This window comes from Triturus cristatus, chromosome 10, assembly GCF_964204655.1.
Source record: "Triturus cristatus chromosome 10, aTriCri1.1, whole genome shotgun sequence".
Classification (NCBI taxonomy): Eukaryota; Metazoa; Chordata; class Amphibia; order Caudata; family Salamandridae; genus Triturus; species Triturus cristatus.
Genome location: NC_140593.1, coordinates 1,174,090,777 through 1,174,115,977, shown reverse-complemented (window position 1 = coordinate 1,174,115,977; position 25,201 = coordinate 1,174,090,777). Strand labels below are relative to the sequence as shown.

Below are 25,201 nucleotides of genomic sequence, written 5' to 3'. Positions count from 1 at the left end.
TAGTGAGAGCGTTACAAGGGGATACATATTGTTGGAGTCAGTAGAATAACGGCAGAGATGGAAGTGCATAGGCAGTACATAAAGAAAAATGGGTACAGGTGGAGTTAAATAGTAAATGGTATGTTCAGATAGAAGTATTAGGGTGAAGGAAGTTGAGAAACCAGGGTAGGGTAGTGGTAGATTTGCTAGGCTAAGTGTGGGAATAGAGGAACTAAGGGGCTCATTACGATTGCGGAAGGACCGCCACCACCAGCCATGCGGTGGTGGTCCTTCCGCCATCTGACCCTGATTTTCCCCCAGCCACATTACGATGGTGGTGGGAATCGCTTTCGGACCGCGGTGGACGCGAAATCCGTCCGCCACGGAACCGCCACAGACTATTGTTTCTGGCAGAGTGGTCTGTACCTGTAAAATGGTGGTGGTGCCAAGCAGGTACTATCTGCCAAATTACGATGCGGTCTCCAGCCAGCCTTTCCGTGGCGGTTCAACCTCCATTGAAAGGCTGGTGGAGATTGGTTTTGGGGGCACGTTACGGGCCCTTCTTTTGTTGGGGGGAGGTGTGGGTGCACTGGGGAGACTGGGGAGGGTACCCATGGTACCCCCCTACATTTCACTGCACCAAGTGGCAGGAACCATGTGGCGCCTGCCACGTAGTGCAGTGGAATGCACAACACTCTATTTTCACTTTGCCGTGGGTGCTGCTGTCAGCAGCGCCCACACCAATGTTGAAATGTAAGATCCAACCGGCATGGTTGCAGTCGCATCCTAATCGGTTGAGTGGGACAGTCGCATGTATTGCGAAGGGTCCCGGTCACCACCACAATGGCAGACGGATTGCAGTTCGTCCGCCATCATAATCGGCCCCTAAATTATAAGTTAAGGTACAGGTACTACTGTACACTGTATAGGGAAAAGCAAAACACAAGAATAAAGGAAATACAATATTTTTGGGGAAGAGTAATGGAGAAAGGAAGATAGAAACCAAAGCTAATAGGGATAGTTAAAAACAAGGGTACACAGTAAGGGCCTGATTATGACTTTCAGCAGTGCAGGAGCAGGTGGTACCCCACTCTGCGCTCCTGCACTCCCGAATGCCAGATTAGAAGATTAAAGTGGTCTGGTGGGCGGGCATCATGTAAGTCCCATTGCTGTGCCTTAGAAAACAGGCACCACAATGGGACCGCACAACAAGTTTTCTGCATGACATGGACTCAAATGTCCATGCCGTGCAGGAACGGGTGTGCCCCCCTGCATGCTTCACCATGCCGAGGAGTCATAGTGGGCCTTGTAGGCACTTCTTTGTTTCCTCCCTGCCATGGTTTTCATGGAGGAGTAACCTCCATGACACCGCCAGCGGAGAGGAAACTCGGTATGTGCCTGGTGGGATCGTGATGTCCCGCCATTCATATTGCGGTCTCATGGCCACTGTGTCACCTCCAGGGATTGGCAGTTCCCTGGTGGCTGCGGTGGTCCCATGGTGGTCGAACCACCAAAATCGTAATGGGGTAGTCGGACCGCCAGTGCGGTGGTGGCTGGACCACCATTGCCATGCCCCGCGAGTCTGGTGGTCCTCGGACCTATGTGTGAAAACAGTGGTGTAGGTAATTCATGGTCTATAAGGTTTCAATCACATAATCAAGATTATATGAGTGTTTAAGTACCACACAAGATGGCAAATTTAGTATTAGAGTCATTATTAGCTGTCCATAATCTCGAAAATTCTTGCTTCAAATTAGAAAATACACGTCTAGTAAAAAGCTCTGAATTCATTGACTGTATCGGAAAATGCATGGTTTCTGAACTGAATTTGCAGTAACATATATATATATATACAATTGTTCGTAAGCTTTGCATTGCAAGCCATTCTATCCTTTTTTATGTCTGCCCAGAGAAAGTCAGACCAAATTATTACCAACAACTTCCAGCTGACTTTCCAATGTAAATTACCTACAGTTCTTATTTTGACTCAAAAGTCTTCTCATGGCTGCCTTCACCTCCCGGTTCCTGAGACTGTAGATGATCGGGTTGAGCATGGGTGTGAAGATGGTGTACAGAACAGCTACCACCTTGACATCCTTACTCATGGCTAATGTGGAGGAAGGCCAGATGTAGCTGAAGATTCCACTCCCGTAGTAAAGGGCCACCACGATGAAGTGGGAGCCGCAGGTGGAGAACGTTTTCCGTCTGCCCTTGGATGAGCTCACCTTCATGATAGCAAAGATGATACGGATGTAGGACACTACAATGAAAGTCAGAGGGAACATCCCTGCCAACACCACCACCATCAAGAAGATGGCTTCTGCTAGGCGCGTGTCTGAGCATGAGATCTTAAAGAGAGGGGTGACATCGCAGAAGAAGTGGTTCACTATATTGGATCTACAGAACGTAAGTTCTGAAACAGACACAGCCTGCATAAGAGAGTTAACAAAGCCACAGATCCAGCAGGTAACCACAAGGCGAATACGCACGTTTCTGTTCATGGTGATGGTGTAGTTTAGAGGAAAGCAGATGGCCACATAGCGGTCATAAGCCATGACCGCTAACAGGTAACACTCTGCAACAACAAAGTACTGAAAAAAATAAAGCTGGGTGATGCAACCAGCAAAGGAAATAGGTTTTTTGCTGTCAATTAAGTTGTCAAGTAACTTGGGGACAGTGACAGAGGAGAAGATGATGTCTATGACTGCCAGGTTGGCTAGGAAAAAATACATTGGGCTGTGCAGCCGATGGTCTGTCACGATTAGTGTGATGATGGTCAAATTTCCCAGTGCAGTGATGAGGTAGACCACAAGGAAGACAATGAAGAGGCTGTAGTTTGAATCCTGGCCATCGGAAAGGCCCACAATAAGAAATTCTGTCACAATAGACTGGTTCTGCCATGTGCCCTGTCCCATTACAACGATCTAAGGAAACAGAGATTGTAAAACACACATCATTGAGATGTACCTCTTCCAATAAGTATTCATTTGCTCACCTTTGAAACTGAATTTCTCTCCCTGTTTTTAAAATCTGGTATCCATAAAAACATGATTTACTCGAATTCATTCATAAAACATTTATTGACGTGATATTGCTAACATTGCTTTCCTTTCTAACCCCAAAAATACATTCAACTCATTTTTGGACTTTCCGGTTGGTCGATTTCTTTCGTGTTATGACATCTTTAAATTCATGTCTTTTTTGAATGGCTTGAATTTTTTGACGGTGATCTTGTTTTTTCCTTATTAAGGTGTTGATTTGTAATGTATTGTGCATGTTCTACCAGAATGAAAAACACATTTCGAGAATTAAATTTGAAGGTCAAGTTCTTCTCTACGACCATTCAATTGCACCCCATCCCATCCCGTCCCATCCCATCCTGTCCCATTCAATGCAATTTATTCCAATCCTGAATCATTTATAAAATTCTGGACGCTTTAAGACATCCAAGGGTTCTGCAGATTAACACAGAATGTCACATACGTCACCATCACCCAACAGTGGATGTTTAATAACAATTGTTGCTTGGTCGCTCAAGGTATTGATATACCCTAGTAAACTGTGCCAATATTAGATGCTATAAAACCCCAAAACATTCCTTCTGAGTACTTCTATCACCAGCTCCATTGCCAGAAAATGGTCCCATAGATCATTGCCTTTCTTTCGTCTCCAAGCTTTCCAAGGTTTTCGGTCATTCCTGGCAGGTGAAGACAAGCTGACAGAAATTGGAACCAAAGTTGAAACAGAACGAATAAAACAAAACAAGCATTCTTGAAGCCAAGAGGGCTGACTTTTTGTATAAAATGCACAATACCCACATGCACATTGGCATACATTACTTATACATAAAAATATGCAGACTTAGCCACACACATTTGTCTACACACAGACCAAGTCACCTACACCCATCAATGCACACTGATCAGTACAAATCAGTAACCATGCATGTAGATCTACAGGACGCAATACACATTGAACATGTGGCATGCAGTCACCCAATAACACAGACTAACAGATCTTTGTGATGGTTTTTTAATTGCTTTTATAGCACTTTATGCTGCATTAAGGAAATCCAAAAGTTCTAGATGTAACTGGAGAGAGGAAAGGATAGAAGAAAAGATTAAGGTTGAAATAAGAGCCTCCTTGAGCCCTACAGTGCCATGCATCCTGTACTCACATTATGAGATGTTCTGCAAGAGCTGGCAGTTGTTTCAATGGGAGCCGGTTCACATGCAGCACCTGCATGGGTGGCTGGTGAAGGCAGCAAGTCCTAGAATTACTCTATGAAGCTCAGCGATCTGATGAAGTGGGAATACCTGCATGTCTCTCAGTGATCTTTCATCAACCTTCTGCACTGCACTCATGCACCTGATATTTGAAGACCAACGCCTCTGATTTTATCCAGTCCTGAAAATTTCTTCCAGCATCCATGGTACGTCTTGCCTTTTACTACTTCCCACCACACTTGTGGCATCCCTTTATACATCCCTCCCTTCTATGCCTCCGTCCCCTCACACTCCTTTCACCCCCATACTCCCATCTGCTTGAGATGTGGACATTTCTTCTGCCATGCTCTCATCCAATTCAGACAGTGCAGTCTATGGCTTTGTTGTCTATTTCATGACTGCCCTCAGTAAAGAGACAGAATATCAAGGCCAAAAAATTTGAACTACATGAATATCGAGTTGGAAATATTGTGGAGTGGAAATATAGAGTGCAAGAATATCGTTGTCAAGAATATCAATTTGAAGGTAAGCAATATTGAATTAAAAAATATAAAAGTCAATATTCGCGTTTGCAAAAATATAGTTGTTTAAAATATCGTTTTTTTAATTAGTGTTTTGTATGTTAGTATATATTTTAAATGTATATGTTTTTTTGTATAGGAATTGTTTATGTTTTTAATATATGTGTTACATTTTAAGTAGTTATACATTTTATTTTAATGAAACTTTACTTTTTTTAGTTCCGTAGTGGGTTGTGGGTTTATAGGGGAACAGAATAGGAAGAAATGTATTTGTAATAATTAATGATTATTTTTTATTTATTAATATTAATTTAATTGAGATTTGTTAGTGTTAATTGTGGGAAGTAATGTATTCTTAATTAATTATTAATTGGTTGTTAATTAATATCAATTATTTAATTGGTAATAATTATGGTAATTGTGTATTTTGTTTAGGTGCAGATTCTGGGGTATATTGGGGTAAAGGGTGGGAATTAATTTATTTTTAATTAATTATTAATACATTGTTAATTAATATTAATTTATTAATTGAAAATTGAATATTGAGTGATTAATTTTAGGTGCAGGTTGTATGGTTTAAAGAGGTAAAGAGTGGGAAATACCTTATTTTTGATTAATTATTAATTATTTGTTAATTGACATTAATTAATCGGCTGGGAGGGTGAAAGGAGGGCTTGTGACCCTAATTTCAGTTAAATATGGGCACATACAAACGCACGTTGTAAAGACCTCACAATAGTACCAGCCAATCCTCATCTCCAACTTAAGTCAAGTAAAGCTACGGCTAGTAAACTGGTACTATAATATCTTTGACTAGAATAACAGCTATGTGATTGAGAATTTACAGGCGTTGATAAATAATATTGCAGGGAACTGGCAGCCCTTGTGCATCCTCTGGGAGGGGGATTTTCATTGCACAATTTGTCCCCTTAGTGACAGCGGAGTTTGTGGGCTGTTAGATACAGAGGGCAAGCCACACCCTCATTTTATCCGAACCCCACAGGGTGAGGCCCTGAATTCAATTCTTATTGACAATGACTTGTGTCTCATTAGTACTTATAATTTGGCTGGCAGCTTTTTGTCCCAGTGTCCTACCTATATTGGAGGAGGTAGAGAAAGCACAATTGATTTTATGTTTATTATTAGGAAGTACAGCTCGCTTGTTGGTGCCTTTGAGGTAGCACCAAACACCGCAAGCCACCATAATCCTTTAACTGTTCTTATCCATAGAATAGCAAGGGTCTTAAAAAGTGATGGACGCACCATGGATTTTAATCAAAATAAAGGATTGAGATTAAGCTGGGGTAAGGCTGATCCCACCCAATTTGAAGCAAAAATGGTTATGACAAATTTTGATTTTATCATGAGTTGCCTTCATGCGGACTCTCTGCTTGATGTGATGGTCCACGACTTTGAGCTGATCTGTGCAGATGTGGTAAAAGATCTGACCAGATCAGTTCACAGAGGGGAATCCCAGGAGGCGTGATGTAAAACGCTGAGTGTTTTAAGGTGCATAAGAATCTTAAAATAGCCCTCCACGCCAATCCTCGTGATAGAACATTAATTACAAATTTAAGGCAGTCCACAGGCGCATTACTAAACTAAGACTAGAGGAATTGAGGAGCTTGACTTTAGAGGAGTTAGAGGATGCTAGTGCCCTGAAAGATCCTAGGAGTTTATGGAATATAATTAATCACCCCCTATTCAAGGATGAGCCTAAACCCAAGGATTCATTGATCCTCAGGGCAACCCGGGAATCCCACTTTTCAGCAATATTTAAACCAAAAACTGTTCTAATAGTTGAAGAAAGGAGGGAACCGGCCTTTGACCTAACCTTGGCCTCACAATTAAGCTCATCCTCTACCGTGGCAGAGACTGAGGAGGCCCTTGCAAGGGGAATTAGCATGACAACTCCTGGCCCTGATGGGTCCCTTTGAATTTGTTAAAAAAAAATAAAAAATTATGGGCACCCCTGCTCATTAATGTTTTTAAAGCTGTAGTGATTGGCCCTATACCATTATCCTGGAAGGAGGCAATTGTGGTCCCTGTATTTGAGAAAGGTAACAGGAGTAACCCTGCCTGTTACAGGCCCATCTCATTAATCAATGCTACTGCTAAGGTATTGGGGAGGGTCATCCTTGCACGTCTTGAAACTTGGGCGAACAGTACAGGGATTCTGTCTAAACTACAATACGGTTTTAGAACTTGTACCTTATCATGGGCAAGTACATGAAGTCCAGGAGGGGCTCTACCCATCTGGCCTGCATGGACTTGCCCAGTGCCTTTGACACGGTCAATGGGGAGAAGTTGTGAGCACAAATGGAGCAAATGGGTTTTGAAGAAGCTTTCACATTCCTCCTGCATAGACTACATACTTCTACAATGGTTGCCATACGAGATGGCCTTAGGGGGGAGATGACGGGGCCCATTGTTTCCATAGAAGGTGTTCGGCATGGTTGCATTTTAGCTCCATTCTTGTTTTTATTGTACACAAATGGTCCAGAGGCTTTATTAATAGAAAAGGAACTTGATTTCCCAAACATTGGAGGCAGAGCAATTCCAATGTTATCCTATGTGGATGATACCGTTTTAATGGCTCTGACTATAATAGCCTCCAAAAGTCATTGAATGTTTTTACCGATTTTATGGCAGCTTTGGACTTAAAAGTAAATGTTATTAAATCCTATGTCATGGTGTGTAGCCCTAAAGTTATGAAAACGAGGACATTTGAGGTTGGGGGTAAGACCATTGATAAGTTAAAAAATGTCACATACTTAGCGAACATCTTTAACGATACCCTGAATTGGGACCACCTCATCACAGCTATCACAGCTAGGGTACAACACAAGAGTCAGGTTGTGGAGGGGCTGTTTTGCTTTGCCCGTAAGCTAGGCCACAAACCAGTAACAGAACTTGTTAGACTTTACAAAAACAAAATGTCTTCCCGTGGCAGCCTATGGGGCAGGGGTCTGGGCCTACCGTAAAACTCGTCACCTGCAGGTTCTGGAAAATACATTTATTAAGAGACTGTTGTCGGTCCCAAATACAGCCTTCTGTCACCAGGAGCTCGGGTTGGCTTACCTGGAAGATAGAATTGTTATCGCCCCATTGCTCTTATGGGCTAAGATCTGGTTATCTGAGGACTTAGGTGCCGATTACGATCCTGGAAAAACCGGGTACGAACCATCGGTCGGAGTGTTTTCTCCGTCCGACTCGTACCCGGTTGTAAAACTTCACAAACATGGAAGTACGATTCGCACGGAAACACCATTTCCGTACGAATCGTAAAAAACACCGTCCGACGAAATTATACATACCAATGTGATCAGGGAATGTGCCGACGTGATGTCGGGACGCTTTCAGGCAGCGTTTCATGACCCAGGAAGTACGATTCGAACCGACAGCAGTCCGGACGGCAATATTTTCACGGCACCCAAAAAGTGCCGGAAATGCAAAGTACGCCGCGAAACGACCAGAATAGGGGGCCCGGTACGTGCCGTACCCCCCCAGCCCCCGTGAGTACGCGCCGTACCCCCCCCAGCCCCCGTACATTCGAGTCATACCCCCCGTGTATGTACACCCGTGTACGTGTCGAACCCCCCGTGTATGTACACCCGTGTACGTGTCGAACCCCCCGTGTATGTACACCCGTGTTCGAGTCGTACCCCCGTGTATGTACACCCGTGTTCGAGTCGTATCCCCCCGTGTATGTACACCCGTGTTCGAGTCGTACCCCCGTGTACGTACACCCGTGTACGTTCGAGTCGTACCCCCACCCGTGTATGTACGGTGCGTACCCCTTTGGGAGTGTGCTTCAGGTGCTCTGTCAGTCTCTGTTGATCCAGCGGAACTGAAGCATCTCCTCTGCTGTATGGCACGATCGCGAGTAGGAGCGATGCATCGCTGCTGCTAAGCTGATGAACCTGTTGTAAAGACCTGCATTGCTGCAGCAGCCTGCAACCTCTTTGAAACTGCCACTGCACAATGCCTTCTACATAAAGGCCCTCACATCACTCGTTGACGGCAGACTCAACGGCAGATTCTGCATTGCAGCCTAACAGCTCCTCAGACCCGATGCAGCGCCCTGACAGTGAGACACATCCGTGAATGCCAGAGTTTGCCTCAGTACAGTAGCACTCATCAAAAAGATCCTCGATGACGAGAAAATATCCTCACAACGCAGCCTCGCCGCACCTTGGAACCAATGCATCACTACGACTGTGTGACGCATCTTCAACACGGATCCACGCAACTCTCTGCAAACCAGGTTTTAAGGTACTCCGTTCAGCCAGCACAACCAGGGCCCTGTACCTGTACCGTGTGAGTGGTTAGCCTCAAATTGTGACTTTGTCCCAGTGCCATGCGACCAGAAATCCATAGTTGGGGCTTTGAACTTTTTGGTGCTATTTTCAATAAAATCTTTAAAATTGCATATCCCTGGTTCTACTGTTTTGATTTTGTCATTTTTGTCTTGTTTTATTTATTTAAAAAAGGTACTCTATTCTTTTTAAGGTGGTGTGGGACCCTTGTTGTGTAGTGTTTCCAATGTATTACTGTTTTAAGTTTTGGACCAATACTTTACACATTACCTCTAAGTTAAGCCTGACTGCTCTGTGCCAAGCTATGAGAGGGTTGAGCACTGATTAATTTAGGGTTGGCGTTTGCCTCACCCTAACAAGGATTATGGCTCGCACCCCAGTCAACAAACATGCAAACATTAAATATTTTAGGTAAAATCTCTAGTGAAAAATTAAGCACACCAAAGAACAGTTAGATATTTGTTGGCAAAAACGTATGAGAATCAGTTCAATTCAAGTTAATTAATAACACTGTGGCTCAGAATGTGTAGAAGAGGTTAATATTTCCTATATTTTCCTGAAGGGTGTAAACAATAAACATGCTGCCACAAATATTTCCTTTCTGCTTATCACTGCTCAAGTAGAAAAACAGAGTAGAAGAGGAAAAAGCCAGGTTTTATTTTTATTTTTTCAACTGCAGCTTAAATTATGTTCTATATCCTGCCTTTGCACTATTGGCTCCAGCACCAGGCATTGTGATGTCATAACTCAGCTGTAATAAGTTATAACAGTTGAACGTCTATGTCATTTCATTAGTGCTAGCAGACAGGGGTGGAAAAGTTCAACCAACCTTGCTTACTCTTTCTTTTGCTTTTCCATCCTGTCATGAGCTCTTCACTTCATTTTCCTGACTAACACATAAGACATCAAGTTTGCTCTGTGCTTCCCACCACTTTTTCAAATGGTTGGGGAAAGGGTTTGGGCAATCCTAGTTAGTGACTGAATCTCCTTCCTACATGGAATGAATGTTAGGCCACTGAGTGTAAACTAATATTTCCATACTCACTGTTCTGTGTGTGGTCATACGTCTGCAGCCAGGGATCTCCTGGACTGTGTCAATCAATCAATCAATCAATAAGAATTCATAAAATAGTAACACATTTCATCCTTCAATTAACTAGATTCCACAAGGGTCTATAATAGTTCAAAGCCAGAGGTACAAAGTTAAACACATAATCCCTTGACTCTCAGATAAAAAATTAGAACAAATTAAAAGGCTGGGTCCCAAGGCCTTGTCCAATGTATATATACCGTCAGAGTAAAGGTAAACCCTGAACAATACTAACATTTAATCAAGGCAGGACCTGGCCTTCACTGCAGATTTCAGGAAGCTAAGAACAAAAAGAATACATTCTTCATGCAGCAATTGTAAATAGATAAGGGCTGGGCGGGCCTGCTTATAATTCAACCTCTTTAAAATAGGGACAATACAAGATTTCTGGGGGACCTCATAAAATTTGCAAAATAATATGAAGTGTAGCAGATCCTGTAGAGACTCATCGTTGCAGCCACAGGGTTCTAACAACTGTCCTCTTCTACTTCCCCTTGGCATTGCCAACTAAAAATGAAAAAAGTCCAGGCGAAACCTGGTCAATAAAAAGAGTTCATAAGTGCTAGAAGACCCCAAAAGACATGGCTCGGATGACAGTGTCGTTTTCAACATTAAAACTTTAAAAACAAGTGGTTTCCTCAGTTCCAGCTCTTCCCTCTCTAGTTTCCTTAAACTGCTAAAAGACTCCCTTACCATCCCCACATTCTTTTAAGTTACTGATTCGGGATTAAAGTACAGTTCGGCCCTTCCTAATCTTTCAAAGCTGCTCTTAATATATCTGAGCCTAGTTATGTGAAGGGCATGGTCCAGGGTCATACACTCTTTCAATAGTAGATGACTTAATGATGATCATTTGCCCAGCCAAATTTTCATCCAGAAAGTTAGAGGGCGGAGGGCGAATATATCACTTAGGTAAGGCACCCCCAATTCTTCAGGTACCACTATATTAGATGTACCGTGAGGGACGCCTAATAAGCGCTTCAGGAATGCATTCTCAGCTACTTGGCGGTCGTCTATGGTAACATGCACCCATATTTCGCTACCATAAGAGAGCGTCGCAACACTCTTGGCCTGGTAGATCATTAAAAGCACTGCAATCGATCTCTTACCCAGTTTCGAACTGAAATTGAAAATTGCTGCATTCACCTGCACCAGGTCTCCCCTCTTTCTCTGTTTTAGAGGGCCCCATTTCATCTGCTCGTCCATTATGACCCCCAGATATGAGAAAATATCGGTGCGGGGAACCTGAGCAGATCCTACCCTAAATTGAAAATACTTTTTTGGGCGAATACCCACCTGCATAACACATGATTTAAAGTCATTTATAGATAGGTCCTGATCCGACATAAAGGTGGAGAAAGCCTCAAGCAGAGTTTGTAGCCCCCTACCGGTCCTAGATATGAGAACTGCGTCATCCGCATGTAATAGTACTGGCTGACCTCGTCGGCCTACCTGCCGATAATCTACCTCTGTCATCAATAGGGCTTTATCCAGATCATTAATGTATAGGTTAAACAAGAAGGGGGCCAGGATACACCCCTGACATACTCCTCTCCTTATGTCGAAGTTATGCGAGACTCTTAAATCCTGCGAGAATCTAAAATGGGCCTTAGTTGCACAGTGAAGATTTTCTAAAAAGTAGCCAATATTGCCATCTACCCCAATATCTAATATGGACTGACAAAGTTTGGCCTTATTGACGCGATCAAACGACGTGTATTTATTAAGAATAATGGTTAGATTAAGGCACTGGGCCATGGTAGACCGCCCGGTGCGGAACCCGTACTGTACGTCTGATAGGATGGTGTACTCGACCCATCACTTTAACCACAAAGTCCAGCAACGAAATCGGTCCATAGCGATGTGTGCTATCTCGGTCACCTTCATTAAAAACAGGCACTATAGTCAAGGTAGCTCAGGTCTCAGGGCATCCGGTTTTTACTGCAGCGTTAATTACGGCAGTAAGGACCGGAGCCCAAAAATATGGATCTGATTTAAAAAGATCCAGCGGGATACCTTCGGGTCCTGGGGCTTTGTTACTTGTCAACCCGACAATACCCTGCTCGATCTCTTCTATGCTAAAGACCAAATCAGTCTGCCTCTCGGTCAGGCAGGCAGTTTAGCTCAGGGGGCTCTCAAACATGGTTTCGCAGTGAATCACCCACTCCTCCTCTGTGATATGTGCAGCTACTGCACTTCCCTTCTCCTGATTTAGAAAAGGGCTGTTAATATTGCTCCAAAGTCTAGAGCTATTCCTCAACGTACTAGCCTTGATCAAACCCCCTCCAGGCTTCCTCCTTTAAGGCGGACTTACGTTTGGTCAGTTCTAGTTTGTAATCTCTCCGGCATGATCGGACCAGAATCTGGTTGCTTGGGCTCCTATTTAAAGCTTCTTGCAGTTTTCTTGCAGCCTGAGAGCAGGAGAAATCAAACCATGTAGGGGTCTGAATAACTATTCGTCGGGCCGGGATGCTTAAAAATGTGCCAACTTTAACAGAAATGGTTTTAAAAGCACTAATAACCTCCCCCCGGGAGTGTAAATGGGGAGGTACACATGGCTAACTCGCTGGCACATGAACCTATTACTGACTTATGAAGGGCATCTGGAGCTATCTGGGTCCACTTTATCCGTCTTTTACCATCTGTTGGTCTCACTGTCCCACTCCGCCCAGTCCCTCCTTTGGGCAACAGTAGGGGTCCACGGAGATCAACATACAAAGGGTTGTGGTCACTATGGACGCTAGCTTGTATGGAGAATCCTGCACATAGAACTTGTAAAGTCTATGAAATTAATATAAAATCAATAAATGGGCCACCACCTCTTCCTTTGAAAGATGGGACAGCAGCCTTGCTAAAGGGGTCACACACAGACATAAGAGACAGTAAATCAAATTCATGAAGGAGATCATTCAACATATCCCCCTGTAAAGAATGTTCAAAGTGAATTCCCCTTACCCGTGGGCAACCCAGATTGGCCAAACCTTAAGACCCTGGGGTCTCCACATGGGTGGATGTTAAAATCCCCAGCAATCATAGGGTTTTATAAAACAGCATCACAGCGTTGCCCTATCAAAGATACTAACATAATGATGTTACACCCAACCTTGGAGCTTGTTGCTGAATTATAAAAATTAATGAGACCCAATTTGTTCGACCCCTTACTAGGCCTGGGCGGTAAATTCCGTTCCGCTCGCGGAATTTGCGGAATTCGCGTAATTTCGCGTTCCGCGGAGAACGCGAAATTACTCAAAAGTCTGCTTTCCGCGATTTCGCGAAATTTTTGCTTGTTCGCGTTCTCAAAATGCGTGTTCGCGAGATATTTCTCCCCGAGCTCGCAAACAGCAATTGTGAACAGGAAAAAAGCATCGCGAACAAGCAATTCCGCGTGTTCGCGGAATTTCCGCGTGTTCGCGGAGATTTTTTACCGTTTCGCGGAGATTTGCGTAACGCAATTACGCAAATTCCGCCCACCCCTACCCCTTACCAGAGACTGTATACATGAACTCAATGTTGGCAAGACCAATACCTTGCAATCTACTGCCACAGAGATATAAATTGCAAGACCATCCTAGATTGTGTCTCTCTGACTGGCTATCCAAAAGCTTCTTCAACTGTCAGGACACTTCAAACAATCAGATAGCTGATGCGTTATCCCTATTTGTTCCACCACAAGTCAAGGCCATAGTACATGCTGCAGAAAATATTAACCTCAATTTCTAGTTCATGTGTGCCCTGAAATTATTGTCATTGGGCTAGGTGTCACCAAGAGCAAGCTTGTAAAATGGTGGCAAGGGGATCTGGAGATGGGTTGCACAAAGTCTAGGACTATAAGAAGTTCACTTGATATTAGGAGTACCATATTTAAGATGTAGACTGAACTGCTAAACGTTGTGCAGCAGTAAGAGTGTACTGTGAAAAGCTGTGATGCCTGACAAGGTCAGTGCAGCAAACAGAAGAAGCAATTAAAGGGACATTTTTTCTTTGAAATATGTATTTGTGAACTTACTACTGAAATAAAAGAAAAATAAAGGGGAAACAAGACAAGGGAAAAGTGAAGGCTCTTGCTACCATAATTTTGGACCCATGTTGACAGCAAAGTTGGGAATAAGCGCATAGTGGTAAATGACAAACTTGCCATTCTCATTTGGACATTGAGGGCCAATCCCAAACCATATATGGAACTAAACACTTGTATTACCACATCTACAACCCAAAGAGCCTACCAGCTTAGAAGCCAGAAGGGAAAAAGATCAAGTACGGTTGAAACCTGCTAAGCTTGGTGGTTTCCGGGTGCCCAGGACCATAGAATGTGGTTCACCAGGAAGCAGCAGAAGGAGAAGATGGCCCCACAAGAGTTTAAAGAAATAGGTTTGTAGTCATTTGATTGACCCGGGACAAGATAAAGGGAGATTTGAGGGAAGTTGTAGGGGAGAATAGGGTGCATGATGAAAGGTCCTCAGAGGATAAGCAGGAGACTTGCCCTGACCAGGCAAAGTAAAGAGGATGGACATTGAGCATAGAGCCCAGGGGACATCAAAGATGAATTGAGGGTTTTGTGTGTCGCAAAGACGTACCATGGAGGATCACAATACCAAACATTAAGAAAAATGTGGTGATTGAAGGGAGGTAAGGTCTGCAAGGTAAAAAGCACAAGGGAAAGAAAAGGCAAGGAGCGGTAGCCAGGAATAGCAAAGAGGGAATGAGGTTGGTACTGGGAGCCTTGCATAACCAGGCTTCAAGAGGAGGATGCACGGGCAATGGGGAGGTTTGTGGTAGGATACGGAAGATGTGGAGAAGATGAAGATTGGAGAGGGGGCCTAAATAAAAACCTCAAATATGAAAGAATAGCAGGGGGTTCAGTGTAATTATTAAGGACTATGAAGCAATCCAGCATATACTTTTCAATGGAGAAGGGGAAAGTACTTTGGATCACTGAAGAAAAAATAGCAATGACTCTTAGCGGTTAAACAATAATTTAGCAGACCTCACTTTGTCCATGTGGGTAGCAGAGGACATTAGCTCTGCCACCCTGATTGGCCTAGCAGTGACCCCTCTACCTTGAGAGGAACTCCTGTTATGGTAGTTCCTGTCAAGGTGAAAAAATGATTTTGATGGCCATCCACCAAACTTCAACAAAGTTTTGGGTTTTCAAACACAAAAACCCAAAGTGGGAGATTTTTCATTTAAAAACAAAAAACAAATTACCCCTGCATCCAGGGACTAGTCCCTTGGTGTGGTGGTTATTATTTGTGTTGTTGTGTTCCTCTCAGCTTAGTGATGAGAAAAATGACATCACATCATCCATCCTAGTGCAGGCAGTGCAAAGACCTCCTTGATGGCTACTACTTCATCATGTCATCTGAGAAAGCTGTCCGTCCGTTGATGGAGCTAATGTAGTCCACATTAGCTCGCTAGCATTCCTCCGCACCCAAGGGTGGACAGGATACTCCATCATGTTTGGAAGGGAGAACACTTTTCTGATAAACTATAAATCAGCCCCTTTAGGCCTTTCAATGTAGAATCTATTCACCTTACTGTGGAACTGCATTGTGTATTCAAATGACCTTTTAGAGGCCTCAGACTGGAGGTAGTGCAGTGGATAACATACTTAAACCTTTATTCTGAGGTTGCCAGGAATACTGATGCAGTAGTCCTTTGTCCCAAATAACCAATTGCACAGTTTGCAGACATTTTTTTCCCCTGAAAAAGGGGTAGTAGGCGATGGAAAGAATATTACCATACACATTTCGCAGATTATTCCATATTTCCTGGCCATTTAGCCTGCACACACTACCGGCTTGTAGCAGCTGAAATGTCTGGGGTGTGACTGCCATTATTGTCTCATAACAGTTCCTTGGGGGTTACACAGACTGTGTCCAGTAATGCGGTAGTATGCGAATATTAGGCAATGTGCTTATGAATGGATGGATGAGTGAGTGAATGGATGGATGGGTGAATGATTGACTGAATTCATCAACCTCATGCATAAGCAAATCAATGCAGTTTAATTGAGAAAAGGCCAGTCCTATTGGCCTTGGAAAATCTTGTTTTTACAGTACCCAATGCTGCATAAGAGTTACCAGAAGAAAAGGTGCTCCTGTCTTCTACTGGGTGGGAGCTGTGAATTCCTGAAGATAACTCACACCTCGTCCTCAGAGGCCCCCTCCAACCACTGAGATAGACATCAGGAGGGAAAGGAGCCATCCGGGGAAAAAGGGAAAGGGAAGAAAATATATCAGCTGCTCCCTTCGAGGACAGAAATCCTGCTTGTAATCGTCAAGATCCCCAAGCCTATGGATGTGAAAAGAAACCAATGAGGTCACCATATAGACTGTTTTCTATTACAATACCTTCTGGCACCTCTTCTGTGCCACATGTAAGAGCTCTAATTTAATTTAGTCCTACATGGGGAATTACTTTGGTCGTTGGTTGTTCATTAGTTAATTTCTGCCTTCAGTCTGAAACATAATCTTTATTTAGATATAACACAGATATCTCTAAAAGAAATTACAAAATTACAAAATTTCACATTAAAAAGCCAACTGATTTAAAATGATGAAAACGGGCAGCAGATCAATAGCCAGTCTAAAATGGAAATTTTCTAAATCCTAAACCGCCTGAGTCAATGACAGTTGCATAATAGAGCTGTTCAGACATTGCTTGTTACGATAACTATAAATATACAACATACAGATTAAAACAAGAATTGACCTATTAAATTGCAAATCATAATAGTATTTTCATTTCATTTTCTATAAAGTTTTTGTTAGCAAGGCCTATTTTACATAAAATTACGATATGCTTGCTGGATAAAAATTGTTAACCCCAAGTTTAAAACTGTATTGTCGGGGTTCAGGGCCTCAATGATGGCTTGCCTGCATGTCCGGACACCTAGCCTGTTCCAGTCTGCTTTGAGTTTGAACCTGCGTTGAGAGTTAAAAGCTGGGCAGAGACAAATTACATGTAGCAGAGTTTCGGCAGTCTTGCCGCACACTCTACAAATTACGTTTTCCGCTGTGCGTCGCCAAGGGGGCAAATCTTGCAGGAAGTGCCAATCACCCATTCTAATTGTCATGAAACTGCGTTTTAAATGCAGTGAGTATGTGCAGGACAGGTAAGTAGCAGGGGCTAACCGTCTGTATGAGTTTACGAGGGCCCAAGCATGACTGCGTTTGGTGAATAGTGCCTTATCCATTATAAGGGAACTCATTCTCACACATTTTTTAATGGCGGTTTCAAATACTGCCCGGCTGGGGTTAAGGGCCCATAGCTCACTCACCGACAATTGAAGGATATAGTCCTTGAATAGGCAACCAAACGTGCCTCCAGGGTTTTTCTGGGTAATTTCCATCCAGACTAAGGATTCTAATGTTCCTGGATCCGCTTGCCTCAGTTTGTGACAAAGGGTTAAGTATGAACCCATATTGGAGATATCATAATTCAATATCCCCAGCTCTAATCTTACCTGAGCTGGCGATGCGGAATTTGGCAGATGAAGTGCCTTTTTGTACATTTTTGTCGTGTGTTGGTTTGAAGGCGGTGTTCAGCTTGCCTCTAAATATCTCTATGCCGTATGCTAAGGTCGGGCCAATTTTCGCTCTCATGACTTCTAGAAGTGGTAGGAGAGTTGGGCCAGAGATATTTTTTGAAAGCTTTGCTAATGACACCGCAAGGGTCATAGCTTTGACGGTAATCTTGTTTTGATGTTTAATAAGATTACCCCTAGAGTCCAAGTGTACGCCTAGGTACTGATACGAGTGTCCTACAGCAAGGCTTATGTTGTTATACGCCCATCCACCAACAGTGTGCCTTTTCCGACCAAATGGGACAACCTGTGTTTTCTTTAGGTTAACCTCTAATAGGTTAATTGTCGTGTAGATGTACAATTTAACCAGAAGTCTTTTCAGCCCAACCCTGGTGAGACTAAAAAGGACCAGGTCGTCGGCGTATAGAAGATTACTTAATGTCATGCCTCCTACCTTTGGGGGGTGGCTGTTAGTGTCGTCCAATAAGGTTGACAAATCTGCTATAAACAGATTAAAAAGCATGGGGGCCAGCACGCATCCCTGCTTCACGCCTCTTGATGTCGGGATTTTCCGCGAGAGCTGCGTGCCTCCAGTCCTTATCTTGCTTTTCTTATGAAATAGAATTGCATTCTGCTCTGAATGGTATGTATGACCTTATTCTATGTCTGAATTAACACTGCACTCTGTCAAAATCAAATCAATAAAGTTACAGAAGTTGCAGTTTGTCACTGGAATAAGTCTTTCATTGATCCACAATATCAATTTTTACAAGCTTACACATTACGCATACATTTATATTAGACGTCATAGTCGGATCCAATTTACTGCTGCTATTCCTTGATAAAAGCTGGCTGTATATTCATTCGCAAGTGATCCCTCACATCATGGTACCCTAGGGCCCTCCATCATCAAACAAATAATAAAGCCTCAAATAACCATAAATGTCTAAAATGTACAAGATACCTTTCACCTACTTAGACCGTAAACTTACATGCCACCTACCATCCTCTCAAACTGAACAAAAACATATTTCATTCAATGAATGACCAGAATACATCTCAACAAATTCTTTCTTCAAAGAATCATTAAACAGGGGATTCTAAAGATTTCTAGGAGAAAACCACCACCCATCTCACCAGCTTCTTTCAGGAAGCACCAAACCAAAACTTAAACATCTTTCTATACAACCAAGACGTAGTAAGGGAAATAAATCCAAGAACAAGTTAATCAGCAGAGACATGCCAGAAGTCAACAGATGTAAGCCAAAACAACTTAAAAAGGACATATATATATATTTTTTAAATGTTAAACTTAACACCAGTTTCCAGCTAGTATAAAGCGCTATCCAATCAAAATCCAGTTGTCAAACCTTCCAAAAATTATTTCTTAATAAAATCTCCTCCAACAAGGACCAGTAAGCCCATTCTTAATTCTGTGGCAATAATATGTAGCTAATTTGAAGTTTTAATAGTTTGTTTTCCAAATTAGAACAGTTTCTTAAGAAAGAATACCATGCCCACTCTGCTGAGCCTATTCAAAATATTACTCCAACAATTAAAAATGCTGGCCTGTATAAACGTACAGACCGTGATTTTAGTAACACTGACATTACTAACCCCCTCTTTAAAATATTTAGTACGAACAAATAAACATTACAATTAGCATAAAACTAGCTTCTTCTTGTAATAAAAGGTGCAGATTCTGCCACGTTTTAAAATCTATCTTTAGTTTCATATTTACTATGATTTTACACTATAAGTTGTCAGAGAGCACCTGAAAAAATAAAAGACATACAAAACAGTATTATTACAGAAACTATATTTATGTAAGTATACCATTTAGAGTCACTTTAATATTCAAGACACCAGAATTAAAAAGGTGAAAATGTATTGGATTCGTCTACATTTTGAGTGCCCTATGATATACATGAATTTAACTGAAGCTGGTAGAATGCTGCAATGTAATATAGTTATGCATTAATAGTGAAACAAGACATTTCATGTCAGAAAATAGTGATTTTTTTGGACACCCGTTTTCATCTCTTTGTTGTCTGTCCAGCAACATTGTGCAAATTGTTGGAAGATGTGCATTGTATTTTATTTTATTGCAGCATGTATATAGCATTAACTACCCCTATATGGGGTGCTGAAGCGCTAGCCTATATGAGTAGCATGCTACACCGTGTAGGGTGTGTGGTTGGAAGGATGTTGTCTTTGTTTTGATCCAGAAGTGTTTCCATGTAGTGCCTGATGACAACGCCGGGTACTGCACTGGTTTGGTTAATTTGACATTCTGTCTATGGTTGAGGTCCTGAGTTGGCATGGTTGGAGGGAGATAGACGTGACAAGATCTGTTGGAATGTGCATTTTCATTTCATCCCATATCTGAGTGTCTTTGAGAAATGTAAAGAAGCGGTCAGATTGTATAGATATTTGAGACCTGCAGTGGTGGACTATATTAAAGTCCTCAAAATTGTACAGCAATGTGTGACAGATCTCTTCTGCTATTTCATGCCTGTTCATTTGTTGATGGCTGGTTTTTGGCTGTACAATCCTGGTGGTTGACAACCCTCATAGGAAATATGTCTTATATGAATTTAAGAGGTATAATTTACAGTTTGTTGGTGACTGCTGCCTAAAATGGTTTTAGTATTATTGTGGACCATAACTGTTATTCATGGAAGTACATAACTATACAGTGCCCTGGTGAAACATAAGTCATCTTACCTGCATACCAAAAGCAGTTTGCTGGACGGGCTGTTTCCAATTCAGAGGTTGTAAGCCGAAGATTGCACTTGAAGGTGCAACTTTTTTCCAGGCTCTATTGCAGGAATGCCGGTGGTGCAGTTATCTAGGAAATAGACATGTGATCAAATGCTTAGGTAGTGTCCAATGGCCAGTTTTGCATTCACAAAATGTCTGAATCATTATTTGCAAATACAAAAGCCTCTTTCGGTATGTACGAAAGGCAATGTGGCTGGTCCAAATTGTGATTCCTTCCTTACGTAAATCACTATTTTTGCAATTCCATATAAGGAATCGTATATAGGTATTTCTAGACTGCATATCGCAATTTGTATGCAAGAAGCATTTCCTAATTGTGATTAGTAGCAAAATACAGTTTTAGGACATGTAATTACCAAAAAATCAAATCAGTTGTTAACCAGATAAAGTCTGGCTTTGTATATTCTGCCGAGGAAGATGAGGACTTTGGTGCAAATGCAGAGAAGGAAAGAGGAGAGGATTTTTAGGGTTAGGGAAAGCGAGGAGAAGATATTTGAGAAATACAGGCTCAGTAGTCAGGTCATTTTGAAGTTAATTGCTGATTTACATCCACAGCTACAGACCCCCACATTCAGAAGCAATACTATTCCACTGCGTGGGCAGGTACGGTGCTGCCTACACCTTTTAAGTGTATGGACGTTACCAAGGAATGATAGCTGTAGCAGGGGGTGGGTCCTAAAGTACATTTGGCCATATGTAGGTAAAACGTGTTTTGCGATTCTCTAATTGCAATTTTTAGGGAATCGCAATTAGAGAATTGCAAAACGGAATGTAGGTAGTATTAGCAAAATATTTTGGGATTCCCACCTATTCCTTATTTGCGAATCCCAAATTGAGATTCGCAAATAAGGAATACCTTGCCATTCATTCCAATGGGCTAGAAGGCCCAGAGGAATGAATAGGAAGTAATTCTCAATTTGCGATTCTCAATTAGAGAATCGCAAATTGAGAATGCAATTTCAAGGTTGAAATGGCGTCAATAGGACACCCTTTTGCACCCTTGAAATAAACATGTATGCACATGTGGCGCACATACATGCGCTAAGGGCATGTATGTGCGCCACACAGCACTTTGAAAAATGCAAAAAAGTGCATTTTTCAAGGAAATCGCAAATTACCACCAACCTGAGGTTGGTTGTAATATGCGATTCCTTAAGCCAAAATTGTACAACTTGGGTGCTTCCTACATTGCATTTAAGGAATCGCAATTTGGGATTCCTTAAATGCATTAGCAAAATAAGGAATCGCAAATTTTGCGATTCCTTATTTTGAGTGTGGGTTTTTGTGTGCTACATAGCACACTGCCCAAAGTGCGATCGCAAACGCCAAAATTCGGCGAATTTCAGCATTTGCGATCGCAATTTGGCTTCCCACATATGGCCCATTGTCACTTATTTCCATAGGTTTCTTTAGATTATGGTGCTAAAAACGAATGATTATATACATTTCCTTGCATCTCTGCAGGACTTACAGCATACCAAAATGTTTTATAATCATTTTCCTAATATTAGTACATGTGTTGATGGTACACATATTGCCATCTGTCCACTATTTGCAAATTAATTTAACTATAGAAACCACAAAAATAGTCAAAACCTCAATATGCAGGTTATTAATGTAAGCTTCCTTACCTTGGGATACTAACACAGGTATTTGAACCCGACTACAAGGAGTGAGGAGAGGTACAACCATGCTCACAAAACCACACGCTCTGTTATAAAGAGGACCTTAGGAGTATTAAAATCAAGCTTCAGGTGTCTGCACAAGAGTATTGAAGCCCTCCAGTTGTATCCGGGCATGTGTGCCACATCATAGCTACATGTGCAATGTTGCATTATCTTGCCATATGAAGGGGTCTTCACAATGTGAAAATAGAGGAAGGAATACTATAAGTACAACCCCTTCAGGAGGGATTAACTGCTGCTGAGGGTGGAGCTTGTCGTGCAGAGATTACAAACAATTATTTTTCATGAAAAAAAAGGAAGGCATATATCCAATAATACAAGTTTCTTCTTGAATTGAAAACATTCATTTAATTGCAGAATCATAATAGTAATATACTCTGCATGAAAAACAATGTGTATTGACACAATGTTGTCCTCACCTATGCTTTTCTGTTGGTATGACATAATACTTATAAGTAAGTACCATATGAGGAATACAACAAACACATCAGTGCTTTCTTTTTGATCTGCTTGTACTGCTTTGATCAGAATGTTAAAAATGTATTTCTTAACAATCAGTAAGAATAAATTGGTAATTAAGCAAGCTTTCTAATCTAGGGAACTGACATACACAATGTATAATGTTATCTTGAGTAGTAGATGGTGGATTTGATGTATCAAAGTTGTAAACATTTACAACATTTCAACGCTGATTTGTTTCCTCAATGAGAGTTTCCATGGCTGTAGGTAGTGGCTGCTGAGATTGTCCTCCACTTGCACCATGCGCCTTTGCCAAGCGAGTAGCAACCTTTTCTTTGTCATACCATCTTTTGCTTATTCCAAGGATGGTTTGCTGGAGTTTACTTTGTCCAGGATATCCTTGAATAGTTTTTCTTTTTTGCTGTTCTGGCACACTGAAGGAACTTTTCCCAAATAGTTCATTATTATGAGCCACACATTCCTCAGCTAGGAGTTCCAACCCTTCTCAGAAAACCTCATTTTGACTTTCCTACCAGCAAGATCTATGTTCCCTTCTTCCCATGACATGGTGCCCCTTCTTTTCACTCCAAAAGTTCTTTCTGCCTTCACACATTCTCTCCTGTCACTCACTGCTTCTTCTGAGCTACAGAACACTGGTAGAAGATGTATTTATAAACTTTATAATTTTGAGTTCATCATTCTTCAACCAAAATGCATCTTTTCCTATTTGAGATTTCCTAATACCGATTTGTTATTTTGTGATTCCCTATTAGGAAATCCCTAAATAGGGAATTCAAATGGAAACGATTTGCAAATAGTGATTTCCAGATGGTGGTTTGGTTCAATCTCTGGAAATCACTTACCTAAACTTATGTGCATCCACCCTCATGTGGCTATTTGTAGTACCTTATCATCTAATTGCAATTGGATCTGCTTGGTCACAATGGCACTTTCTCCAAAAATAATTGACAACACATTGTACTTGAAATTACTTCATTATTCATGATCTCATCACTGAAGAATGATAGTCATGTAGACACTGATAGATCCAAACAGTGGTGTTGTTCTTCTCTTGTCAGTAGCTGGCCAATAGGGTACACAATTTTAATGACTGATCTGACAGAGGGATGCGTTGATTATTAGGCTTACAGTCACCATCTAATGTGTCATGTGTACATGTGACAAATCTGCCATTAGGACAATAAACACATAGCATTTGGCCTCGTTTGCACCTACTCCCAAAAATATACATATACCAAAGTATTTAAAGCGCTGAGATATTTAAAAATCTGTTGTTCATTGTTTGTTCTTTGACCTTTTTGCAGGTCTTCCATCATAGTGATAAGAACTCCCTGACAGTTGGGGGGCATGTGTTATACCTGGCATGTTTAGGGTGGTCTTCCTCTAGACTGTTTGCCTTTTATCTCCTGTTTTTGCAGATTTTTACTGTTGGCCTTAGGACTCTGAGCACTTGACCACTACTAGCCAGTGCTAAAGTGCATGTGCTTCTCCCCTAAACATGACAACATTGATGTATACCTGATTGGTATATTTGATGTGCTGTTAAGTCCCATGTAAAGTGGTATACCATATACCCAGGGCATGTACTTCAAATGCTACTAGTGGGCCTGCTGCACAAATTGTGTCACCCACATAAATAGCCTTTCAAACCTTCCTCAGGCCTGCCACTGCAGTGTCTGTATGTGCAGTTTGCTGTCACTTCGGCATTTAAAACTAGTAGCCAAGCCTCAAACACCACTTCTATTACATATAAGTGACTCTTAAGGTAGGCCCTAAGCAACCCTAAGGGCCGGGTGCTGTCTAAGTAAAAGGTAGGACACACACCTTTATGTTTTGCATGTCCTGAAAGTGACCAACAGTCTATTTTGTTTTTCACTACTGTGAGGCCTACTGCTCTCGTAGGCTAGCATTGGGAATACTTTAAGACACTTTAAAGCTGTAATTCTTAATCAGAGAGAGTAGTAGCTTTTTCATATTTCATATGTTTGGAATGATAGTGATAAATCCTCCTAACTGTTGAAGTTGTATTCAACATTACCATTTTAAAAATGCCACTTTTAGAAAGTGGAGATTTCTCTGAACTTACTGCTGTAGGTGCCTGACAGCCTGCCTCTAATACCAGCGGCGACTGGCACAGGTAAATGCGGTGGGGCGGGACAGGGCGGGTGGGAGTGGGGTAAGTCGACAGATGTCGAAATAGGTATAATTAAATAAATAAATAATACCTATTCCGTCGTCTGTCGGCTTACCCCTCCTGCCACGCCTGCCACGTACCACCACCTCACCACACTTACCTGTGCCGGCTGCCACTGTCGAATACATGTCTGGGGTGTGTGGCAGCTGCACTTTGTGCATTCCTTCTAAACAGCCACAAACACAGGGAGGTGAGACTCATCTGCATTCTGAGAACTCATCTGCATTAATCTGCATTCTCATGGCTTTGTCTAGGCAGGGAGGCATGGGAGGGGCTGACACACTTCAATACGTAGTGTCCTGTCCACACACATAGCATTGATTTACCCCCTCCTCCCTTGCAGACAGAACTGGATTGAAAGGGATCCTTGTGCACTTCAGATTCCTGCTTTGAAGTCA

At 42.0% G+C, this 25,201-nt stretch overlaps 1 protein-coding gene across 1 annotated transcript; it reads right to left on the bottom strand.

Moving 5' to 3' along the window:
* Positions 1-1,943: 1,943 nt before the first annotated feature.
* Positions 1,944-20,469, bottom strand: LOC146796907 (olfactory receptor 1f45-like). Its single transcript, XM_085631438.1, has 2 exons — positions 20,388-20,469; positions 1,944-2,903 (listed from the first exon to the last, which is right to left on the bottom strand). The coding sequence occupies exons 1-2, from the start codon at positions 20,391-20,393 to the stop codon at positions 1,944-1,946; spliced, it is 966 nt and encodes a 321-aa protein (XP_085487564.1). The 5' UTR covers positions 20,394-20,469.
* Between the last annotated feature and the right edge of the window lie 4,732 nt (positions 20,470-25,201).